This window comes from Lepisosteus platostomus, chromosome 25 (genome assembly GCF_059453375.1).
Source record: "Lepisosteus platostomus isolate fLepPlt1 chromosome 25, fLepPlt1.hap1, whole genome shotgun sequence".
NCBI classification, from domain to species: domain Eukaryota; kingdom Metazoa; phylum Chordata; class Actinopteri; order Semionotiformes; family Lepisosteidae; genus Lepisosteus; species Lepisosteus platostomus.
In genome coordinates this window covers 14,685,316-14,707,352 of record NC_142635.1, presented here as the reverse complement: position 1 = coordinate 14,707,352, position 22,037 = coordinate 14,685,316, and the positions used below count along the sequence as shown (strand labels likewise).

Sequence of the window (22,037 nt, the reverse complement as noted above, 5' to 3'; positions counted from 1 at the left end):
CTTTTCACACATATTTCCTAGCGACCCTCTTTCCACCCCAACTCCATCCTTGCAGCTGCCTCCCGTGTTCATTTTTTGCAAGTGAAGGGTGTTTTGGCAGGCTTGACCTTATGACCAGAGCTGTCATTTCCTCAGCTAGATGAGTTAACACCAAACACTGAAATATTAATTAGACTGTCTCTTTATATTCGTCATCTTGTTTCACCTTAATTACAGTTTGACAGAACTACTGAATATGAGGCTGGAAATCGTGGGCTTTGACATAATATCCAACTTAGTTGTAACCCCATCAAATGTAAAACTGCTAAATAAACCAATCTTCTAAAGAGTTTGTGTGATTTGTAATGGAAAACATACATTAAATACTAAGTTTGCACTGCCTTTAGTAAGATGTGATTCTTACTGGAGTTTATGATTTGTAAATAAACATGAAACATTTTCTGCAATTGAATTGTCGTGAACATTTGTAGGATTTTTTCTAAGCTCATAAGTTGGTCAAACACATTTTTCCAATAATAAAACAGTACTGGCAAAAAAGGCTTGATTAATAAACCCCAGAACTTTTCCAGTCGTGGAGGATATGGAAAGAATGCAGTGTGGGCTCCTGTCTCCATAATTGCCACAGCATGTTGGTTCAGCTGGACTCAGCAGGTCTGCAGGAAAGCTGCAAACATTGCCTAAGAAAATGATTGCAGCATGCCCTTCTCTGGGTTATGTGGGAGTTTATTAAAGCTCAATGCGAAACAATCAAAAGGCTGTTATTAATGGGAGGCTTGGTGAGTGAAGTCATCAGGGTGCAATGCTGGGTATCCAGTTTCAGGACAAAACACCAGATGTTGACAGCAGAAGAGAACTCCACTCCCAGATGTGCAATCTTTGGAAACAGTTTGTTTTTTTGCATTGATACATGACAGTCTCCCTCCACCACCCCCGATTTCAGTGGTTGCAAAAGTGCATGATCATGATTTTGGGGGTTTTTTTTGTCAGCACTCTTGCTACAGTGCTTCAGATTTTTCTGAAGAGAGGTTTTAATTGTTTTTCCCTCTTTTTTATATTTTGGTGGAAAATAAGAGATTGCAGATCAGATTCACTTACAAGGAACAATCAAAATAAAGTTGATCTGGAGGGCAGTGTCAGCGTTGTACCTCTTTATCCTCCACGCCCCATTGATACGCTTCAGTAATGTCTCATGGTGACCCCTAGCTGCTGCAGAGGTAAGAGAGTGGATCAATGTCCATATCCATCAAGTTTGTGATCTCTTTTTCAAGGTGAGCTGTCAGTGTTGCCGGTTATACTGAGCTATGTGGTATCTCTCTTCTGGGATGGAGAATAGTGCTTAGGTTGGGACCTCCTAACTCACTTTGATAGCTGAACTGCATTATAGCCCGAGCTGACAGAAGTGAAAAGCTTGAGGTTTGATGAATGATAGCACTTAACACGACAGGGCATGGCTATCAGTCTTATCCCCATGATTAAAATACAAGCTGATGCACAGTATTTACTGCCTAAGTGCAAGGACACGGCCTTGGGCACAACATTTTGTAACTGAATGCAACGAAATGGTGACATGGCTGCAGATGTCAGTACTGTACCAGTGTAGTAGCTGCACCATCAGTCTTTTAGTGTTACCACCCTGAAAGAAAGACACAGGGCCGTCTTTCTTCTTTTTACCTGGAAGCTGGGATGCTATTGCAGGTATGGATGTAATGTAAGGCCTACTGGGATGTGAAGGGCACGTTATGCGACAGCTTTATCTGACCATGTGAAACCAGAGGATGTTGCGTAAAAGGCCATCAAAACAGAAAGTGTGGAAGAGACTGAAGACTATGAGACTATTTCCTCACAAAGTGGATAATTTTACAAAAAGAAAACAAGATGCACAGAACACCTGCACCTTGTGTGAGACCATCTATTTACTCCCTTTCTGGCTCCACCAGTAAGGGTCTGCTTCGCTAGAACATTAATCTTTTCACAAGGCAGCATATAAACCTGGCAGAACATCAAACCTCACGGTGATGCGTGGGCCTCGTCAAGGTCTGCCGAGAAATAACTTCTGTGGTCGGCTCTGCGAGGCACAAATTTCCTATTCGGAGGACAGTTCTCTGAGTGGTGTATTGCAGGGGAAGAGTTTTTTCCTTAAACGTTGTCTTGGAGCTATTCTTGCAAAGATTGATATACAGTGCATTTGTGAAATGCATTGCAGTGTGACCTATGAGATTACAAGTTAGCAGTAAAAAAAAATGCCAGGATGTAATTTATGTTTATAAAAGTATGGCATCTAACCCAACAATTTTTTTTTGTGCAGATGTCATAGCAACAAGGAAAGCTGTTTATCACTCTTTCGGTATTAATTTAAAAAGTTTTGATCACTCTTCAGTGAACAGCTATATATCGTCTCTCTTATTTACTTTTTTTTTTAGAAAAAAGTTTTTAGTATTGTGGAAAGCTAAAAAAAAATGTTATACTGTAAGTGGTAAATCACCTGGTTGAGTCAAGCAAACACATTTGTTATGTAATGTGTACTTCAATAAATGGAAAAGGATCCCTTTAAGAAGTAAACAGTTACTGATATAATCTCTTATACACCCTGTAGAATTAAAAGGATCTTGTGGGTTGATTGATCTGCTAAGACCTGGCTGGAAATCGATTAAAGACGCACATTGCAGTAAAACGTTTATGGCACATAACCAAGGATCATCAGAGAAGCAGTGGCTTAAATCCTGATTAGGGTAAATATTTTTATAAACGAGATTGTACTCTTTACTTACAAGATGGATTTTTAAAGAAAGGCTCAGTAAAAAAGACACGCTCTTTTCGATCGACCTCTTAGTGAAGTACAATGCTTTCTTTTCATCAGATCTTTACTGCAATTCTGATTTCTACATCGGAAACAGAACGTTCTGATTTCACATTGCGGTTGCAACAAAGAGAGATCTTGTTGACAGTGGATCAACTCATAAATATATTGATGCTTAAATTAATTGCTGATTTTGTAGTAGTATTACCTGTATGTTATTTACAGCAAGAACAAAAACTTACTGTAGGTGTTAACTACGGTCTTTGCAAGCCTGCTTTGTGTCCCTGTTCTCTCAGAAACACAGAAAACTGAAGGTTAAATTAGACAAAAGCAATTGCCATTGGAAATACAATGCTTGATTATATTCCTGAGTGTATATATATTTAAAAAAAAACTTTTTTATAGCTAAAATAGAAACTACCGGGTGGTGCAGAAACCACCAAACCATGTTAAAAGGTATATTTTATATTTTTGTCAACTATTGGAGTTCTTACAAAATGGCATCATCACCTGAGAAATGTAATTGTGTCCTGACACCAGAGATGACATGGATTAATGTCACGTCTAGCTTTGTATACAGTACAGTGCAAACAAAGGGTAAAAGCAATTAGCCCAAGTAGCCACACTGTTGTGGGTCTTAACACCGCTATTTAGAGATCAGCCCTTCACCGAATGATGAAGAGATGCAGTGAAGATTGTGCGATTGTGTAAACACAGTTTCATCATATAGGAGCTTTTGTAGGTTTTTATGCTCAGTTGCATTTTTCACCTCCGTTAGGAGGCTGCTTGTAGACACAAAATAAATCTCCAAACATTTCAGCAGCGGTGTTTGAATGATTCGACCCCTTCCCCCACAAATATCATAAGAGCTTTGTCATGCATTTGCATAAAATGTTTTGCTTTATCAGCTTCTCTGAGCTTTTAAAGTGCTTCTGTTGAGTCCTGGAAGTTCTGTTTGCAATTATCCACGTAATTGCGAGCACCAGATATTTTCTAGACCGAGAGCTGGACCCAATGCAAATCTAGTTTGTTGTTTTTGCTTCTTCAAATAATGTAAGAAATATTAACTGATGAGAAATCTGAAGATCGCTTTCTATTCTCATTTTATACATGGATTCAGGTAAAGAATCATTTCCAGTTTATTGCTTCAGATGGAGGTAGATGATGTCGACAAATTAGTGTAATGGTGTGTGGTTGAGACAGGCACATTTGCATAGGTACTTATCACAGTAATGACACTAATTCTCCCTGATGCAAAAATGTAAAGTAGTTGTATTTGATATTTTGTTTTTAAGTGACTTTAAGTCACTGAAGCTGTGGCTCTTGGAGTACTTCCATAGTCTCAGCTCAGAGACATGATAGCGTTCAGTCAGCTCAGAAGATATTAGAAATCTTTTCCTCAGCTCTTTTAAGGAAATGGTTTGCAGCCTTGCCACTGCTCCGCTAATAACGTCTGGTTTCATTCATGTCTGAAATTCTTCATGTGCACTGTAGATAAAATTTGAAATGGCACTGAGTAAGGTCCAAGTTCAGGGAGACTTTTTAGACTGATCCTATTGAGAAAATCTTACAGCATGTTCAACCATGTGACTTTAAGAAATACCAAAGAGCCAATATTGCTGTTTCTTCTATTGCTTTCTCTCTGTATTATGTGGGATCTGAAGAACTACCCTTGAGCGAGAGAGAGAGAGATACACAGGAAATTGCTCTCCCATTTAAAGGCAATATTGGTCATCATTACTGTATAAGGAGATGGAGGGGCTGCAGCAGTTCAAGTGAGGAGCGTGACACGGAGCTTAAAGACTTGTGCCGTTCAAGCCTGGCAGCCTGCTGTTGCTCTGTTCTGTCTCAGCTAATCCAAACAAAGAGGTCCACCAGATCTGGAATGCGGACTGTTTGTTGAATCAGGGGAACTCGGGGCTTTTGAAGCTGTCAGGAGCGCGTGTGTGTGTGTGTTGAGTTTAGACTGAAGGTGGAATGCTTCTTGGCAGGGTGCACAGCTTCACCTGATTGCCATGTATAGTCAAGATTAATCAGGCCGATGAAGCACTAGAATAATGCCTGAAGGACGGGAAATTCAGAATGTATACAGCCCTTATACTAGGGCAATACCAGTAACAGTGTATTCTGAATTCAGCTCGGACATTTCTTTAAACTAATTTTTGGCTATGTGTATGGTGATTTATGTTTATGTTAACAGCGGGGTTAGTTAGGTTTCCTGTGATTTTCTACACAGGTATTTTCTAAATTTGTCCAAAGAAAGGGACAAATTCTCGACATTGCTAGTTCATGACAAATTGGATTCCCATATGGAAATTTGAAATTTGATTTAGCCATACTCAGTGTGATGTTGTAATTTCAAAAACTTTTGGAAAAAAACAGCAACAAAAATGTTATATCCCCTTTCCTGTACCTTTGCATGGTTGAAGACTAACAAATCATTGGTCACACCAATGTGGGGGGATTTCCAATATTATTATCATCAACATCTTATAAATATATAGTTCAGGTGGGTAGCTGCGTCAGCATGCGTAGGCAGCAAAGGAACAAGTAATAGGTTTATTCCATGCTGAAAAAAAGAAGAAAGAGAGCACAACGTTTCGGCTGTGGAGCCTTCTTCAGGTGTCACACCTTCTTCACACCTGAAGAAGGCTCCACGGCCGAAACGTTGTGTTCTCTTTCTTCTTTTTTATCAGCATGGAACAAACCTGTTACTTGATCCTTTGCATCTTATAAATATTGTCATGTAATATATGTTTCACTTTTGTCTGTGTTTTTCAGTCTATTTAATTCAATTTCAGGACAATCTTAAGTGTGCGCTATGCTGGTCAGGTGGTTTTAATGCTTCTCATGTAGTCTTGCTTGAAGCCCAGTTGTAGGCTTTTGCGTATAACGTCATCCTAAGTGATGACTGGAGCACAGATGAGACATGTCTGCACTGCAATCATAGTCCCCTCCCGGGACACGGCTGGCCTGCAGTGACTGAATGTTTTATAAGGACGCCTGCTTGTGCTGGACCTGCTCTTCCTCTCCTGTAGCCCTTCACTGCAGAACGACCGGAATAAACTGAAATCAGTGACAAAGTCAGGATGGTATAATTGCAGTGTGATGTTTGGATAGCAGCAGCATCCCCGCAGTGTGACACACTTGTCATAATTGTCTAGCAGGCTCCTGTTGCCCTCCGGAACACACAGGGAGGCTAGCGGGCCAGAACGACAGCCCTGTCTCTGTGCATCACCTCCTTGAGGAACAGAGAAATCCCTCTGGTAAAGAGACAGAGTGGGCGTTTGCAGGAGCTGTTGAACTGAGTTGCAGAATCTCCAGAATCAATATTGTCATTAATGCTTCTCTGCTATTGCATTTAATTACATTGCTCTGGCTTTTATGCAGGGAGGTCACTTGGTTTGGGTTGGAGTGCCGTTTTCTTATTTGTTTCTGCTGCTCACAGTCACAAGCAATCCTGCCATTTGTGAAGTTCAATTAAAATGCAGTGACATTCAAGCATCAAAATCAACTGACATTAAGATTAATTTATTGTAGGAAACTACTGACATTAAGCAGGCAATTTTTCAGGCCTTACTTTTGCACCTAGTTGCCTAAAGTATAGTGATTTTTCGCTTATATTCCAGAATAATTTAATTTCCTTTCTACATTTTGCCACTCTAATTAAAATAAACCTATAGCTTTTTCGGCTTTCATTAATTTTTCTTATATTTTCAGAAGAAATATTTTTTAGCATTTTTACTGGCTTACTTGAGGGTCTCTGAAGAAGATAGGTGTCTGAAAGTTTCTGTCCAGTCCAGATTCTTAAATGTGCTGCTCATCTCTTTCAACAATGTTTACTGATTTTGAAAGCAAAAGAACAAAATGCAAGAGATGCATTTAAATAGAGGAAAATGGTTTAATTTAAAAAAGAAGTTTTGTGAAGTGACGATGGCAGACATTATGAGCCCACTATTGTAAGTTCTGTCCTAGCAAAATAAAATTTAAAAGGGTGTGTGTTACCCTTAAAACAATTTCTGCAAATGAAGGAAACAAAGTGCAGTTTTATTACTTGAGGGTTCCTCCACCCAACTTGTGAAAAAAGTTTTATGCTTCATTTAGAGCTGTGAATTTAAAGACGCACTACCTAAAGATTGATAATAACACAGAAGTGTATACCTATAAAGCTCTTTGAAGTGCTGTGACTGTGTTGTCCACAAGGATTATTTTATTATTATTTATAGAAATAGTCACTGAGAAGGAGTGGTTGAGGCCTCAGAGCTATAGTCAGCTCTGAAAGCACACACATACCCAAAACACTTCCCAGATGTGGAAGTATGTACTAGCTACCACTGTTTTCATCTGTGAGACACAAGTCTCCCTCAGATCTGAAATACGCACAGACTGTTGTCATTAAAGATGTCACCGGGAGCAGGCAACAGTGAGCAGGTAAAGTCTAAGAAGAGGAAATTATTCCAAGCTGGTGAAAGATTATGACATTTTGGAGACCTGCCAAAAAGCAGTTGACTTTTCTCAAAATATCTAGTGAATTTGCAATGAATGGGCCCGTGACAATGGAGACAGTCCTGCCCCTGGGAGCAGAAATGTAACATCATGGAGTCTTAATTGGCTTAATTAACACTGTTCAAGCTGGGTGCCATGAGATTGGTGCTCCAGAATGCAACCATGTCCTAAGCAGCCTGAACTGAGAAGCCTGATAAGAGTCTTTTTTTTTAAAAGCTTAGACTTCAGGGTGCACCTCTGTCTCTTTAGCTGCACTGCAAACGTGACTAGGCTTGCAGTATAAGACAAGATGGTGATGGTGTCCCCACCCTTTCATCCCTCATAGAGCTCTTAAGAGCCTTCTAGCGTCTCACTGGAAAGGTCCAGTCTGCTGGTGTCAAGGCTATCAAGGTTATCAGGGATGTTTGCAGAGAGATTGTTACCTGAAACAGTGGTTTAAACCATGATGTTATTTAACACAGGTTCGGGAGGAGGTCAAATAGTAATCTCACACTTCTGCTCTCCTGTGAATACATACTCACCGATTGCCCACAACTCTTCATGCATCTTTTCTAGCTCCCCTCCCTACAGGGACAGTTTTCCCAGAAACCAGTTATCTTCCCAGTATGTTTTATTTTCCTCCGGGAAGAAACCAGAGCAACCTGGAGAAAATCCACATGAACACGGGAAGGATGCCCCACATCCGGATTTGAACCTAGGGTCCCAGCACTGCCAGGCAGCAAAGCTAACCAGTGTGCATTTTAATGCATTTGACACTTTTTATATGTGTGTGGTTGGACTGGTGAATTCATTCTCTTGAGCAGACATTCACCTGACTGGCAGAGTAGATAGGGCTCCAGTCACAGTGTGCTTGGGTCAGGTGCCTCTCACTGACATCCAGGAGCTAATTGCTAACTGTTGTCTCAGTACGGATAGGGATTAGAAGACTAGTCTTGAAGGTCACATCACTGAATCGGCTGCCTGTGCCCCAGGGAACACCACTGCTCAGTGTGTGTGGCTGTCTCTTGCAAGATGGGACTTCAGAAAATCATGACATTGCTTATTAAAGAATACCTGAGACATTTTTAAGGCATTTTTCTAAAAAGGATAAAAGAATCAAAACAATGGAACATTTCTCTGCATGCATGTCTGTAATATCTGTGCACCATTTAATCCCCAGCAGGTTCTACATATTAAAAAAAAAAAATAATTCTTCAAAATTATCCTGTCGTCTCTTTAACCTTTTCTTCAGTTAAATTGTCGCCAGCGTTCTGTATTCTTTGTGCCATACTGTATGATGTGGACACCACCACAACTAGTAATAATAGTCATCTGAAAAGACGGTTTTTTATTTAGTTTTGTTTTTTATTTAAGCTATCTAAATCCACAGGAGAATAAATGGTGTCCTGGCTGTTGTGATGTGCACTCTGGGATAAATAAGCCTCCAGCAAAGCCCTTCTGAAACAGATAGGGTGCCTTCAGTGCTGGCTTGAGTCTGATCCATCCATACTCCAGATGCACGAAGCTCCTGGCATCTGGGACAAAACTGAAGATGATTTAATCAGTTCTTGTTATTAAATCCTGGGGAAATGTTGTCATTGCCCTGGCATTAGTCCACCCATGCATAGCACGTGCATTATTCTCCTTGACTGCGCAAAGCTCTGAGCCGCCCTGCCATCCAGGCTGAGGCTTGTCGCTGTGTTCAGGCGCTCTGTGCAATGTGAGGTGTCTGCTTCACAGCAGCCTCTCCTCAGGGCTCTGTGTCCCCTCCCCCCCGCTTCACACAGGAGGCAACCAAAATTAAGACCTTGGTGGTTATTTCAGAAATACTGTTCCTTGCACTGAGGATGTGGTACCCACCAGAATCTGGCAGGGACGATTCGGGACAAATTGAGAGTGAATCATATTTCCTTTAAGGAAGGCGGTGTTTTATTTTTCTCACACTGTTTGTGTCCGTGTCTTGTGGAATACCACGGCAGTTGTTATTTTATTTTTTGAGGTGTTTTGTCTGGAAAGTTGAACCATTATTTAGTTGAAGAGTGGTTTGTTCTACTTATATTTATTTACAGTAAGTGTGTGTTTTGTCAGAAGGGATCTGTAGGCGTGGAAAGGAAAACACTGACCAGGCTCGTAGCTGGACATGGGGCTACCTTGAGGTACGTTTGGTCACTGGTATCAAGGCTGAAGCTGCAGCACTATTTGTTCTCTATGTGGGTGGTTCTAACCCAGCTGGGTGGTCAGCACACATCTGTGAGGCACTCTGCTCGAAAGTCATTAACTTAGCTTGGAGTGAAGGGAGAACACCTGTGTGTCCATGTGCTCACAAGTCTGTCAAATTGGCTATGGAAAAGAAAACATAATCCTGCATATTTTAGCATCTTGTATATGGCCATTCACACACACACACACACACACACACACACACACACACACACACACACACACACACACTTCTTTCTTTTCATTTCTCTTAAAGTCTCTGAGATAACAACTTGGTTCAAAGGAAGGTTGCAGCAGTGGGACAGTGTTGTTGGGGATCAATCCTAAATTGCTGTATTGTCTTCCATTAGTCTCTAATCTCAGTGTCTCAGCTTTGCTATTTTCTGCTTCTGTCAGCAAATGTCCTCTTAGATCCATACTTGAGAACTGCAGGTGGTATGGCCTGTAAAGTGTCTTAACTTTTTTAGCAGTGGCCTCAGACAGAATTGCTGCTCACCTCACTGGTTTCACTGACTGTAATAATTACTAATCGCGGGCTTCCTAATGGTCATTTATGTAAGCAAGCCTAGGTCTGCGAACCTACCCGAAGTGGCTTGCTAGAGAGTGTGACGTTAACTATGCCTAAGCCTTGATTAAGGATACATTTGATATCAGAGTTTTCTCCAGGGGAACACAGCTGCAGAAAAACAGTTTCTTTGCATGCATGCAGTAAGACGCTTTGGGTACCAATGGTACAAAGTTTGCTCTGGGATTTTTAACGTTTTCCTGTGATCATTCTTTCTTTTTTATGACTTCACAAAATCTTTGTTTTTAATGTAAGGCTATGTATGGCCTTGAGTACCAATAGAGAGAATTTTGCCTATTATAGGGTGTAACACAGAAAAAAACAAGTATCAAAAGAATACTATTGATTTAATATATGATACATTTTGGCTTAGCCTATGTTAACAACTGATATGCATGGTGTTTTTTTTAATAGCACCCACTTCATGTTAGAATTAGTTCTTACAACAATAGTTCTTTCAAGGGAGGAAAGAAGGTTTATTGCAAATTGTAGATTTTATTTTTCTTAAAATACCGAAACTGAAAACACCTCTTAAGTGAGTTTAATGTATAGTATGGGAATTAACTCTGCTTTCTCATGGAGCAACAAAAGTCCTTGATGTACAGTATGTGCAAAGTCCAAATGGTGAAAGAATTCTCCATTAATCTTTACTCAGAATCTCTGCATAAGCAAAAATGGAAAATTAGGCACTGTGTTTAACTTCAGAAAGCATGCCTAAAAACTACCTAAAAATACAGAAAAATAACATTTTGTTGTGGCCTTTAGTGTAATCTTTTACAAGGCATGATGACATTAAAACATCACTCCAGCAGTTAAAAAATATATGATCTTCTCCTAAAACTAAAATAATTGTTGCATTTCTGCAGGACAGTGACACTTTCTATAATAGTACACAGGTTGCATTCTATAAAGAGATATTTGGTGGATTTTTTTAAAATGAGCTATGCCATTCATATATAGCAGTCTAAGTATTAATAACTTGCAAGTTATATCACGCACAAAATCAAAACAGTTCCAAACTACAATAAAGACAAAATGGACTTTGACATGGTAGTTTGAAAAAATGCTTTGATAATGTTCAAAGGTTAAAGTTACACATGTATTTTGGAATACCTATATGTGTGCACTGTAAACCCTTGTAGCAGTAAAACCACAGGGTTGATATGAGGTCCTGTGAGCTTCATTAAGAACACATGTTTACTTTAGTAGCATTTTGGAGAGATTTCTACTTCCATCTCCTTGGTATAGCTTCTACTGCCACTATAACAGTTCCTTCAGCTAATTTCCAACAGGATCCTTTAAAATTGTATTAAATACAAGCCTGGCGTTATACCCAAGAGGACAGCTGCATTGTCAGTGTGATAAATTTTGGACTGGAAAAACTGCAGCACTGTCCCCCAGGATCCTCGCTGTGTATGGTCTGACTTGAGCACAACCCTGCAATCATTCACTCCCTAAAAATGTTCTCTTTTACATTTTTAAGATATTTACAGGGCAGGGCAATGCGGACAACACACGGCAAGTTTCAGAATAGCAATCTTTTGTTCAATTTCCTGTTTTTTTTTCATAATGTATTATTATTCCCTCTTGCAATCTGCAATGTATTGTCTTTTCCATTTCCCAGATTTTTTTTTACTTCATTGCGACAACAAAAAGTGTATGAAGGACTTATTGCTGATAGCCACTCTCTGATGTGTTTGTACTGTAGAGTAATCAGCTGCACTTGGCCTGAATTGTTATGATATATTTGTTTTTCAATTTTTTTTTATTTTGAGGTTATGTCTGACATCCCATCATAGGCTCTTTTAATCAGGGATGTACAGTAAGCACTCAGCCATCACCTTCCTCTGTATAATCCAACATTATTTCCATGTTTCACTTTGCACAAGAAAAAGAAACCATGTCATTCAACACATGCCTCAGTATCTGTTTTAATTATATCCACAGCTTGCTTTTGACTGTAAACGATGTAAATTTCTTAAACAACTGTGATGTGTCTTCTTAAAAATGGGTTCATTTAAAAACCAAATGTCCAGATCTGCCTTCAGCTGTGTTTCTGACCTGTACTGTATAATCTTAAAGCTAAAATCCCCCCCAGAATGAAAGGAAAACCGCTTGGCTCCTTCACGCCACATCTTTTGTTAATCATGCTCTGCGGATGAGACGTTGGCCTGGGCTAATGGATGAGATCAGAGAACGGTCATCTGTTTCCAATCTCCATCTCTCCCGTGTGAAGAGGTGAGCCTTCACTCTGAGACTTTCTGTATCAGACAGAAAGAGACAAAAAACAGCGCAGGGAACTTGACCAGAGAGACCGAAACGCCGTCTTCCACTGTGTCCTCTGAGTAATGGCTACCCGTGGTTCCCTTTTCTTTTAACCTCGAATTCAACAGCTGTTGCTGAAAACATCGGCGTGCTCCCGACGTCTGCGCTGCTGTCCTTCGGGAAACCGCGCTCAGTGGCAGGGAGGGATGGAGCAGCATTGGGAATGTGGGGCGATAAGAAAGATGTGGAGTCATCTTCTGAGGCCAGCGCTGGCCTTGCCGTCGCTCAGGTCCCACTGGGAAATGCCGCAGTCGGACAGGAGCATTAATGGGACAGTATTCCCCTGAGACAGGGCTTGCCAGCAAATTGTTCATTCAGTCGCACTCTGCGGTTAGGCCTGACCAGGGTATGATTCCATATGCCAGAGATTATTTTTATATTTCACCCTCAGGTTATTGGGTTTCGGTTATTTAACTGCTGAGTAAACGAATCAAGGTTATAAAGAGCTTTTATTTGTGTTTGAAATAGGGTTTTAATATTTAATATATTTTCAGTACCATGCTTGAGCGCAGGATTTCGTTTTAAAAAAAGCATTTTTGTTTCCTTCTCCTGGCATTTGGTGTAGTAACGTAAAACACGACTATAGGCTACATGGAGGTTTAAGGCCACCTTCGACCACATTTGGCCCATGGAAATCAACTTTATTTTGCAAAATGATAAATAAATAATGATGAGCCGATTTATATTTTGGGGATGCTGGTATAAGAGACACTCTTTAGTTGCTCAAAGCCAGTCTGCGTGTTTGTTTTTTATAGACCATGGTAATCGCTTGACACCAGCTAAGATTGCTGGGATTGTGTGGTAATGCATTTCCCAGAATTCCACGTTTGGTTCTGTAGTTCTTATCAGTTCTACAAACTGAACAGGGCAACAGGAAGCACCATTGAGAAATGGCTTTGGAAAGTGGTGAACTGAAGGCCTAATGGGGTTTATAACGAAGGTTCGGGAGGGATGACAACAACCAAGCTCAATCGTACTCAGCTGTCAGTAATTAGCAATCGCTCCTTTCAGCCTTCCTCTGCCAAACGCTATAAATACCAGCGTGATTTCCTACTCTCCCTCGCCTATGTCTTTTGCATCCCACCTCCACCCACAACTCCACCTCTGCAGCTGCCCCTTGGTTACCCTGCAGGAGGGGGGGGTCCTGGCCTCCTTGTCCTATGGCCAGGAGGTCGGCCCTCAGCCAAGTGGGTTAAGCCAATATCCGCTCCATAGTAGTTCATCACGCTTTGATCATGGGTGTTGTTGTTCCTATTGAAACCTAAAAACAGCCAATACGCTCATGCCGCCAACGCCCACGAGATGGAAGCCTATATTCCCCATTTTTTGTGGGGTCGATAAAGTCTTGGTCAGATTTCACATACCAGAAATGTTTAAAAGCCAACACCAGCAGCATCACCACCCACAGTCTTTGTGAATACACACTCGTGGACGTAGACATTCGCTTGAACGCTGCAGATGTCATGCATTCTTGGGGATGGAGCAGTGAACAATAGTTTTCTTACAGATTCGTTGCACCCTAAATCACAGTGTCTTCAGCTTTCTGATTACAGTTTGTTCCTGTCGTTTTAATTTTCAACTACAGTTATCAAGTTAAAATCCCTCTGTAAACTATTTAGTCTATTTGTGGTGTTTCTAAACAGTTTACATATAAACAAACTAAACTGTTTTTCTGCCATGGCTTTTTAAGTGCAGATGTTAGCGGGTGAGGAATCATATGTGGTTTCAATTAGGAGGTTATTAAATGTAAACATGATTGCTGGCTTTTTGCTTTTCCTATTTCGCCCATGCAGGGCGTGTTCAGCCCAGTTTCCACAGTCACTGAGGGAGGTGCACAGCCCGATTAAACTCAACAGAAAAACGCAAGACATCACACGGATGCGCTTGTATTTTAATCACTTTAGCATGAGCAACTGAGATCCTTTCACGTTCTACCAAGTGCTTTGTGAGGGTGAAATCCACAGATGTCTGAGCTGAATTTATTTTAAGGACAAAAAGTTGGAATGTTGTGCAGCTAAAGTTTTGTTCTTCCAGTGCAGGGCGAGGCAGTAAAACATTTGATTCTGTATTTTATCATATGGAGGAAGCCAGCAGGCATCATTTTTTAGTGTTGCAAACCACAAGACTTTCCTAGCTGCCGAAATATCGTTGGAAATGGACCAGTGTGCCCAACCACAACTGAGAACTGTTTTAATGGTGTGTGCTTCTCAAGTTCATTGGTAAGCAAAGCAGAAACTTTAGAGTTTGTTTTCAATTTGTCTTTTTTTTTGTACTGGTAGCCTTTGTATTTATGCATGTTTTATGGCATTCCTACAAGCAGTAAATGAAAAATGCAGATGTATTTTAAAACCTCAGAAAGGTACTAAATTTAATTTAGTAAAACCAGTAGAACAATACTGAAGGGGGCGGTTTTATTTTATGTTTGCACTAGCCATCCACTGCTATAAAATAAAGCACCCATCACAAGAGCAGGGCGACTAAGATACATATCACATTCTTTGCACCCACACCTAGTCAGCTGTATTTTCCACCTAATGGACATAAAAAATTGCAGATTGCAGCAAAAGGGGCTTGGCAGCACAAAAGCTTATTAAGTATTGATCTCTGGAGGTCAGCGCTCAAATCCAGCTCTAGCAACGTAAAGGGAGTTTGGCATCGGCTAAGCTGCACACAAAAATTAGTCCGCATCATTGGAACCACCGCCAAACATACTATAGCTCATAGGCTTGGGGTAGCAGTAGGAAGGTTGGTGTGTGACTGAGACTGAGATTCTCGTCTCACTCAATATGAAGGAATTGCAGTGATGCCAAGGAAGTCTGGGAAGGGCTGCAGTCCTGCTCCCCATCCCCTATCAGAATGCTAAAGAGTGGGTCCCGAGTATGCAACAGCTTGGACAGTCACTCATACAGTATATCCCAGACTGGTGTCTGCCTCATTCCTGTCCTGGAATAGATACGTCACTGAGAAGGGCTGGAACGAACCAGCCACAGCTTTCTTCCCCTCAGAAAACCAATTCTTTTTTTTTCTATCAGCACTTGACACAACAGAACCAAGGTAATTAATGATCTAATCTTCTAAAACCTCGTTTGGAACATGGCTGTAGCTGTCCAGGTAATCTTCAGGTTAAGGTAATAGCCGATGTGCAGGGAAGCAGTTTTGCTTCTCCGGCAGGTGAAAGGAGAATCTTTTTGTTTCTCAAAAGGAGAAAAGTCTGTTTCTTTCACGCTTCATGCTCATTCTCTCTTCATGATGTAATTTTAGCCCTCTGTATTAAACACACCCTTTTCATATGAAACAAAAAATGTTATTATGTTCCATAAAAACATAAATAACTTAATGCCACTCAAGGGGGGGGGGGGGAAGAGAGAAGAACAACATCATTCATGGAATAATAATAACAAAAGATAATTAAAAAGTGAATCATCAGGGATATAGACAGGAATAAGATGTGTTTTCTTTTCATTTCGACAAGTGCTGAACTGCTGCTTTCGAATCCTGCAGAGAAGGCCACTGGCTGACTTACTGTACACACACATGCGATTCCAATTAAGGGCCATTGACAAGCCCTTTCCTTTATGGCACCGGCTGGCCTTTCTTTCAAGCACATCGACAGCGCATCTTCTGGGGAAAAGCAGGCCTCAAGCAGGCATTTTGCTGTCTTTTTACAACACGTAGAGGGTTTCTTGTGTTTTTGTTTTTTGCCTCTTCACACCAAATACCTCAATTCACAGAGCGCCGGTGCTGGGACGGGGTGGAGTGTGCGCAGGCGTCAGCGCTGTGCGTCTGGAGCAGCTCGCGGTGCTCCGGGGAGACTGTGCCCTTTTGGCTCCGGCGCAGCTCTCCAAAGAAAACACAGGACTCCAATCTGAGTCCCACAGAAGAGGCACACTTTGAAAGAAGAGCTCTCTGTGCAGACAGTCTTTGGTGTGGGTTGTCTGTGGCGTTACGGATCAGATTTATTCATGGTTTTGTACAAAAGTAGGATTTGTTACACTTTTTTATGGAGCTGAGCTTCAGAAGTGTCAGCTGTAAACTTCCAGAAGGTATTCTTCCGAGACATGAAAGACGTGACTTTTCGTCGTGAGTTGCTTGTCATTTATCCAGTGTCACCAGTACAAAACGTACCACCTTCACTCACACACCCTGTGTATGTAAGATTGTTTATTTATTCACCCCCGCGGGAGGAATGTTTTTCATTCTTCCAGGACAGGAACCTTGTGGCTTCAAAAGTGAGTGTGCTGGAGTCTTGTGGTCTGTTACAGAGAGTCGTGAGTGTCTGAACTTTACAGGAACCATGTGAAAGCAGCAGAGATGAAGTGGTTGTGATGGCTTGCCTCATTCGCAGGAACAATGACACAGAACACTTAACCAGGTTTGGATTTTGGAGTAATGCCAAACCCCAGAAGAACAGAATTAAGGAAGCGGTCTCCTGTTTCTCTATAGAGTCTGAATTTCTAAGCAGAGCCAAACTCAGGTATCCCATGAGCACAGACACAAATCAGACAAAGTAAGCACATTTTATTATGACAGGATGTTCCTTTGGGAATGATGTAAATACATTTTTTGCTGAGAAAGAAATCTTTGGGGGAATTAAAAGTTTCTGTCATAAAACCAATATCCCAATAAAACATTTTTTTTATTCAGTCACCAGGCATAAACTACTCTTCCAGGAAGCAATTTAAATTTATAGGGCAAAATTAAAACATATATATATATCCATTTTAGCATCACCTAATGATTTTAATCAATACAGTGCATTCCTTAAACACGTTCTCTTTAGTGTGTATTTAGTTTCTGAAGAATCTGTAGTCTGTAACCATTAATCCAAGCTTCTTATGAATCTATCAAAATAAGTGACATTCCTAACATTAAGCATCTTTTTTTATCAGCTGTGGGCTCCATGCTGGAATTACTCCTGATATTAAATAGTATTGTAACTTGCGAGTGGAAAATTCCTTGTTGCCAGCGTGGAAGGGAGTGGATTATGTGGCTTACCCTCTTAAAGTGCAGCCTGCAGTCAGTAAACCCAGCCTTTGATTTTAAAAGGATGAAAATGTTCAGGAATTGTAACTTAAGAAGGCACAGGGTAAAACAAATTTGGGGTGCTTGAAGTGTTCCAATATAATGAAGCCAGGACCCCCCCCTCCTGCAGGGTAACCAAGGGACAGCAAACATGAATGTGATCGCATATCAAAATTCTGTTTGCACTATTCACACTTGTTAATGTTAATAAACTTGAGACAAAATTACTGATTGCTAGCTATGGCGTGTGGCTCATTTTATTAATTGAATATTTGCTTCTTTTGACAAAAAAAGACAGCTTAAATCTAGATAGATACTTTATTGATCCCGTGAGGGAAATTGCAGAATATACTGGCTCACACCGAGTTTTGGGCAGGATTTCGTTTAGCTGGAAGCACGCAGCTATCAGACTTTTCAAAGTAAGTTTCTGGTATGCAGACTCGTTATATTTCTTGCAGTAGTTTAAACTCTGTAAGCAAGTGATGCCATCGAATTTGGAGCAAATCTGCAGTGGGGAACGAAATGTAGAAAATGTTTTAGTGCACGGTGTGGTGCTACAAAGATGTTTGAAATATTTAAGCAATGTTTGCCCCAGATGTATAGTCAGGGGTTATACTGCTACACCTGGATTAAATCAAGACGACTTCGATCCTCCTGCCAGTCACATCTCACAAACCCAGTGCTCGATGGCATCGTTTTGTTTGACAGACCTCTTCCTTCTACCTAATGGCAACCTGCCATCAAGTAGTGGGTCTGTAATTTGTGATGGGCGGGTGGGTCGAAGTTTTTCGATTTAATCCAGGTCTCAGATTGCAAATGGAAAAAAAACCAGATGAGGTTGGTATCACGGACATATTTATCACTGTAGCCTGAGACGTTGTAAGCAATGCACTAGTGCCTCCTCTTTTCCTTGCTTGATAGGCCTGTCAAGTGGGGTGAGATTTAAAGTTTTACTCAGTGGTGGAGCTCTTGTAGTGCTCTGGGAGCATAAAGGCTCCCTACAATACATCAGTCAGTTAACGTGTAATATTTGTGAAATGAAACTGTCATATTTCATCAGAGACTTTTAATGGAGTTCATAACAAACATTCAGGAGAGAGACAGTGTCCCCGGCTCCTGCCAGTCAGCTGCTCTCTGTTGTGATAAGAGAGGACTTCACACTTCCTTTCCCAGCATTCTTTCCTTGGGCTCTTTGCCACCAGCTTCATAGCCACCTCTGATGCAGAGACCCGCTTTCTAAGAAGGGGCTGTTTTAGCTCATCCAGGTGGCCAGACACAGGTGGTCATACCTACAAACCAAAATGTGCTCTTAAATCTTCATTTCACCCACTAAGTCATTATGTGCAGGAGATGCACTTGGCACCTCTTGAAGTGTAGATATACTGCAAGTGTGATAACGCACGATGTAAACATAACTTCTGGCCGGCTGGTGTCCCGATACCAACCCCCAGTTTAGGGATTAATGTAGACGAACAAATATTTAGTTTAAATAGATAGTTTATTGCTATTAATATCCCCCTGCTTTTTATTAAACAAAAATACCCACATACTGTACATATTGCCAGACTGTTTTCAGACTTCCTGTGATATTCTGTGACAATTCAAGAAGAGGACCAAAGATGTCTGGTCTGCCATGTGTGTATATTAGCATGAAGAAAGCTTTCTTATAACTTGAGTTTTAAGTCAGGAGCTTTCCTATTATCAAGACCTTAGCTAAGGCAATATGCTGACTGGGATGCGATCTTGACTTTGGGCAATGTTAAGGGTATTGGGCTGGTTATGTCCCACTGGCTGTACTATAATAAGATTTCAAGAATCTGCGGGGAGGAGAATTTACTGGAGCACAACTCCCCCTAGGGCATTTTCATAGAAATTGGTTCCTTCGTTCGCTCGAGCCTCCCTAAGCCAAGCTGCCTGTTTCCTTTTGTTAATTATCCTGCATTCTTTCTCTGCCTGGACTGAGTTAAACCACGGTCTGCAGAGCCAAAAATTACAGTCTGCTGTTGATCATAATCCAGGAAAAAAAAGAGAAAAAATAACTGAGAGCATGAGCGTGCTGTAGCCCACAGTCATTGACATAGCTAGTTTATCACTGCAACAAAGCCACAGCACTTCAGACAGAAGGGGCTCCTTAACATTGCATTGCATTTCCACTGGGTCACCCTGTGCTGCAGTGTAAAAATAAGTCACACATTCAACAGCACCACAAGATTTTGAGGCAGCAGCTTAAAAGTTAAAGGAAATGCATTTGCGTTCTTATTTTTCAAATAAAATCCTGCATTTACTTATTGCAACGTGTCTGGTTGAAGCGCAGATATCCATGCTAGCATAATTCAATAAACTCTTTGTTACAAGAAAGCGTATGGATAAAGGAGAAAGATTAGCTTAAAATCAGCTTCATAGCAATAAGCATCACGAATATAGGAAGTGGGATCAGTCTTTTCAACCTCAGATACTGCGAACTAGCCCTGAAGTATTGGGTTGAATGGTTTACTGTAAATCCTAGATCACCTAACACATACTGTATATGAAAGGAAAACCTCTGAATCGCTATTTTTAGCCTGAAATGGTTTACTTTAAATACGAATAGATTTGAAGTGCCTCGTCCCTCGTCCCCTTGAAACTGCATTAAATGCTGCATGTATATATCAAATACCAATATGCAAGCAAAATAAGTGTTAACGGATATTTTTGTGCCAGCTCAGCTCTCCCAGTATTAAAAAGAATCTGAATTGAGCGATCTTCTTCTATGTTCAGTACTCAGTGCATTTAAAGCCACATTGTGAAACATATATTGTTTCAAACTTCCAACAGATCCTCATCCCTGCAGCAGAAAGATATAAACACCTCTGTTTGATGCATGAATTTGCATCACTGGGTACTGTTCCGCTTTTCTGGATCGGCATACATTGACGTGGGGTGAAAGCCTTTATCACAGAAACCAGTGATGAAGTTAATCTGAAGGTCTTAAAAGCAGTGATAGTGCCCCAGCGCTAGACAACCTGGACAACAGCCTGATTGGTTTGTGTTGCAGGCTGCAGCCCCTCCTCCCCCTTGTAGACAGTGTCAGCCCATAAGAACCATGCCAGCTCTCGCAATGGTCCTGAAGCAATTAGGGACTTGTATCAAGGACAGCCAGAAAGCCTCCTGAGTGCTGAGCACTTAACTCTGCAGGGTACCTTTGCGACTTCTAAATCCAAAAGCAAAACACGAAGATAAATGACTCTGTAAATACTGTATAAAAAAATAATGTACAGCTGTCCCCCCAGGCGCTTTTCTGGCCCGCACAGGGGCTATTGGCTGGACTTTACACAGACAGGAAGCTTGTCAGAGAGGGGTATTCATAACCAACTCCTCTGTAGGAAGAGGACAATATGTAGCACTTTTTCCTGCAGGGCAGGCTTGAGAACGCATGGAGAGGCTGAGCAAGAAGACAAAGATAAAGAACAAATAGCAGAGCTCTGCCCAAGAAATGTGCACAGCATCTAGACTGCAGTGTGTATTTAACCTGCATTTGTGTCATTAATTCATATTAATATTGGGCCAGCTGTAATCCAGGGATCTTATATCCCATTAAAAAATTATATTCCCAACTCCAAAGCAGCCAGCTTTGAGCCACCAGGACTGAATGCCGCTATTCCGTTTCTTGTCGGCAATAAATAATAATAAAGAATTAAAATTAGCAGTGTCAAATGCTGTAAATGAATGGGCCTTGGTTTTGCTTGCAGTTTTCCTGGGCGTGCTGATGGTCCGAGCCGAAACGGAGATGAAGAGTGTGGTGGGGGACAATGCTACCCTGCCCTGCCACCACCAGCTGTGGCAGATGGACCCCAGGACGCTGGACATCGAGTGGCTGCTCCAGAGGACTAACTCCAAGCAGAGGGCGGTAAGACAGACTTCCACTCCAGCACTGGCTGTGGATTTTGCATGTCCTAATCGGCATTAACCTTGGGAAAACATGATTAACATTCGACACATCCCCATGCTGATTACGGATGCCCACCCCGTTCATAACGTTTCTGAGGCGCCAGCAGCATTTTAAAAACCACCTTGGAGAGCACTGTGCAAGACCACCTGCACGCAGTCCTCCGCCGAACGGAGGGAGAACAAAATCTGCTTGAGACACAATTAACCTGAGTGAACCAGGAAAAGTGATTCACTTCCTGGGAGCGAAGTTTTAAAAGCTTGATTCTGTACATTTTAATCTTCTGTGCTACACAAAGGCCACTGTGTTGAACCATCAAAGTAGTTCAGTTAGACTGGGGAATATCAGTGTAAGAAAAAAGAACTAATGCTTTGATATTTATTATATATAAGAACATAGATTTTAATATTCAAGTGGTTGTTAACAGAGATTTGAGGGTTTTATAATTAAAATTAAACAGATCTGAACATTGGATTTGGAAGAAGACACATCAGCTGGCCGTGCTACAGAAAGAATAAATGATATATATATATATATTTGTTCTGCTCTAAAAAAGAATGAGTTTGTCAACATTTTGCTTTCGTCGTTCATGAAAAACCACGGTCACGGGTTGCCAGGCGGCAGTGCTGAGGCTTCGAAGGAAGAGACTGCCGCAACTTTGCTATTTTTGAAGCTTGTCTGAATCCAGGGCAGTAGAC

At 41.1% G+C, this 22,037-nt stretch overlaps 1 protein-coding gene across 3 annotated transcripts in view; it reads left to right on the top strand.

The window, feature by feature from the left end:
- The window catches only part of LOC148641192 (CXADR-like membrane protein), a 57,380-nt gene that overhangs the window by 24,053 nt on the left and 11,290 nt on the right, over window positions 1-22,037 (top strand). The window contains exons 1-2 of one of the 3 annotated variants that reach the window (XM_088619237.1): window positions 3,893-3,917; window positions 21,143-21,300. In XM_088619237.1, the coding sequence (XP_088475363.1) occupies window positions 3,908-3,917; window positions 21,143-21,300 (168 nt within the window). In that variant the 5' untranslated portion in view covers window positions 3,893-3,907. Of the gene's footprint in view, window positions 1-3,892; window positions 3,918-14,419; window positions 14,612-21,142; window positions 21,301-22,037 lie in introns of those variants that run through there. The other 2 variants (XM_088619238.1, XM_088619235.1) reach the window with 2 other exon arrangements.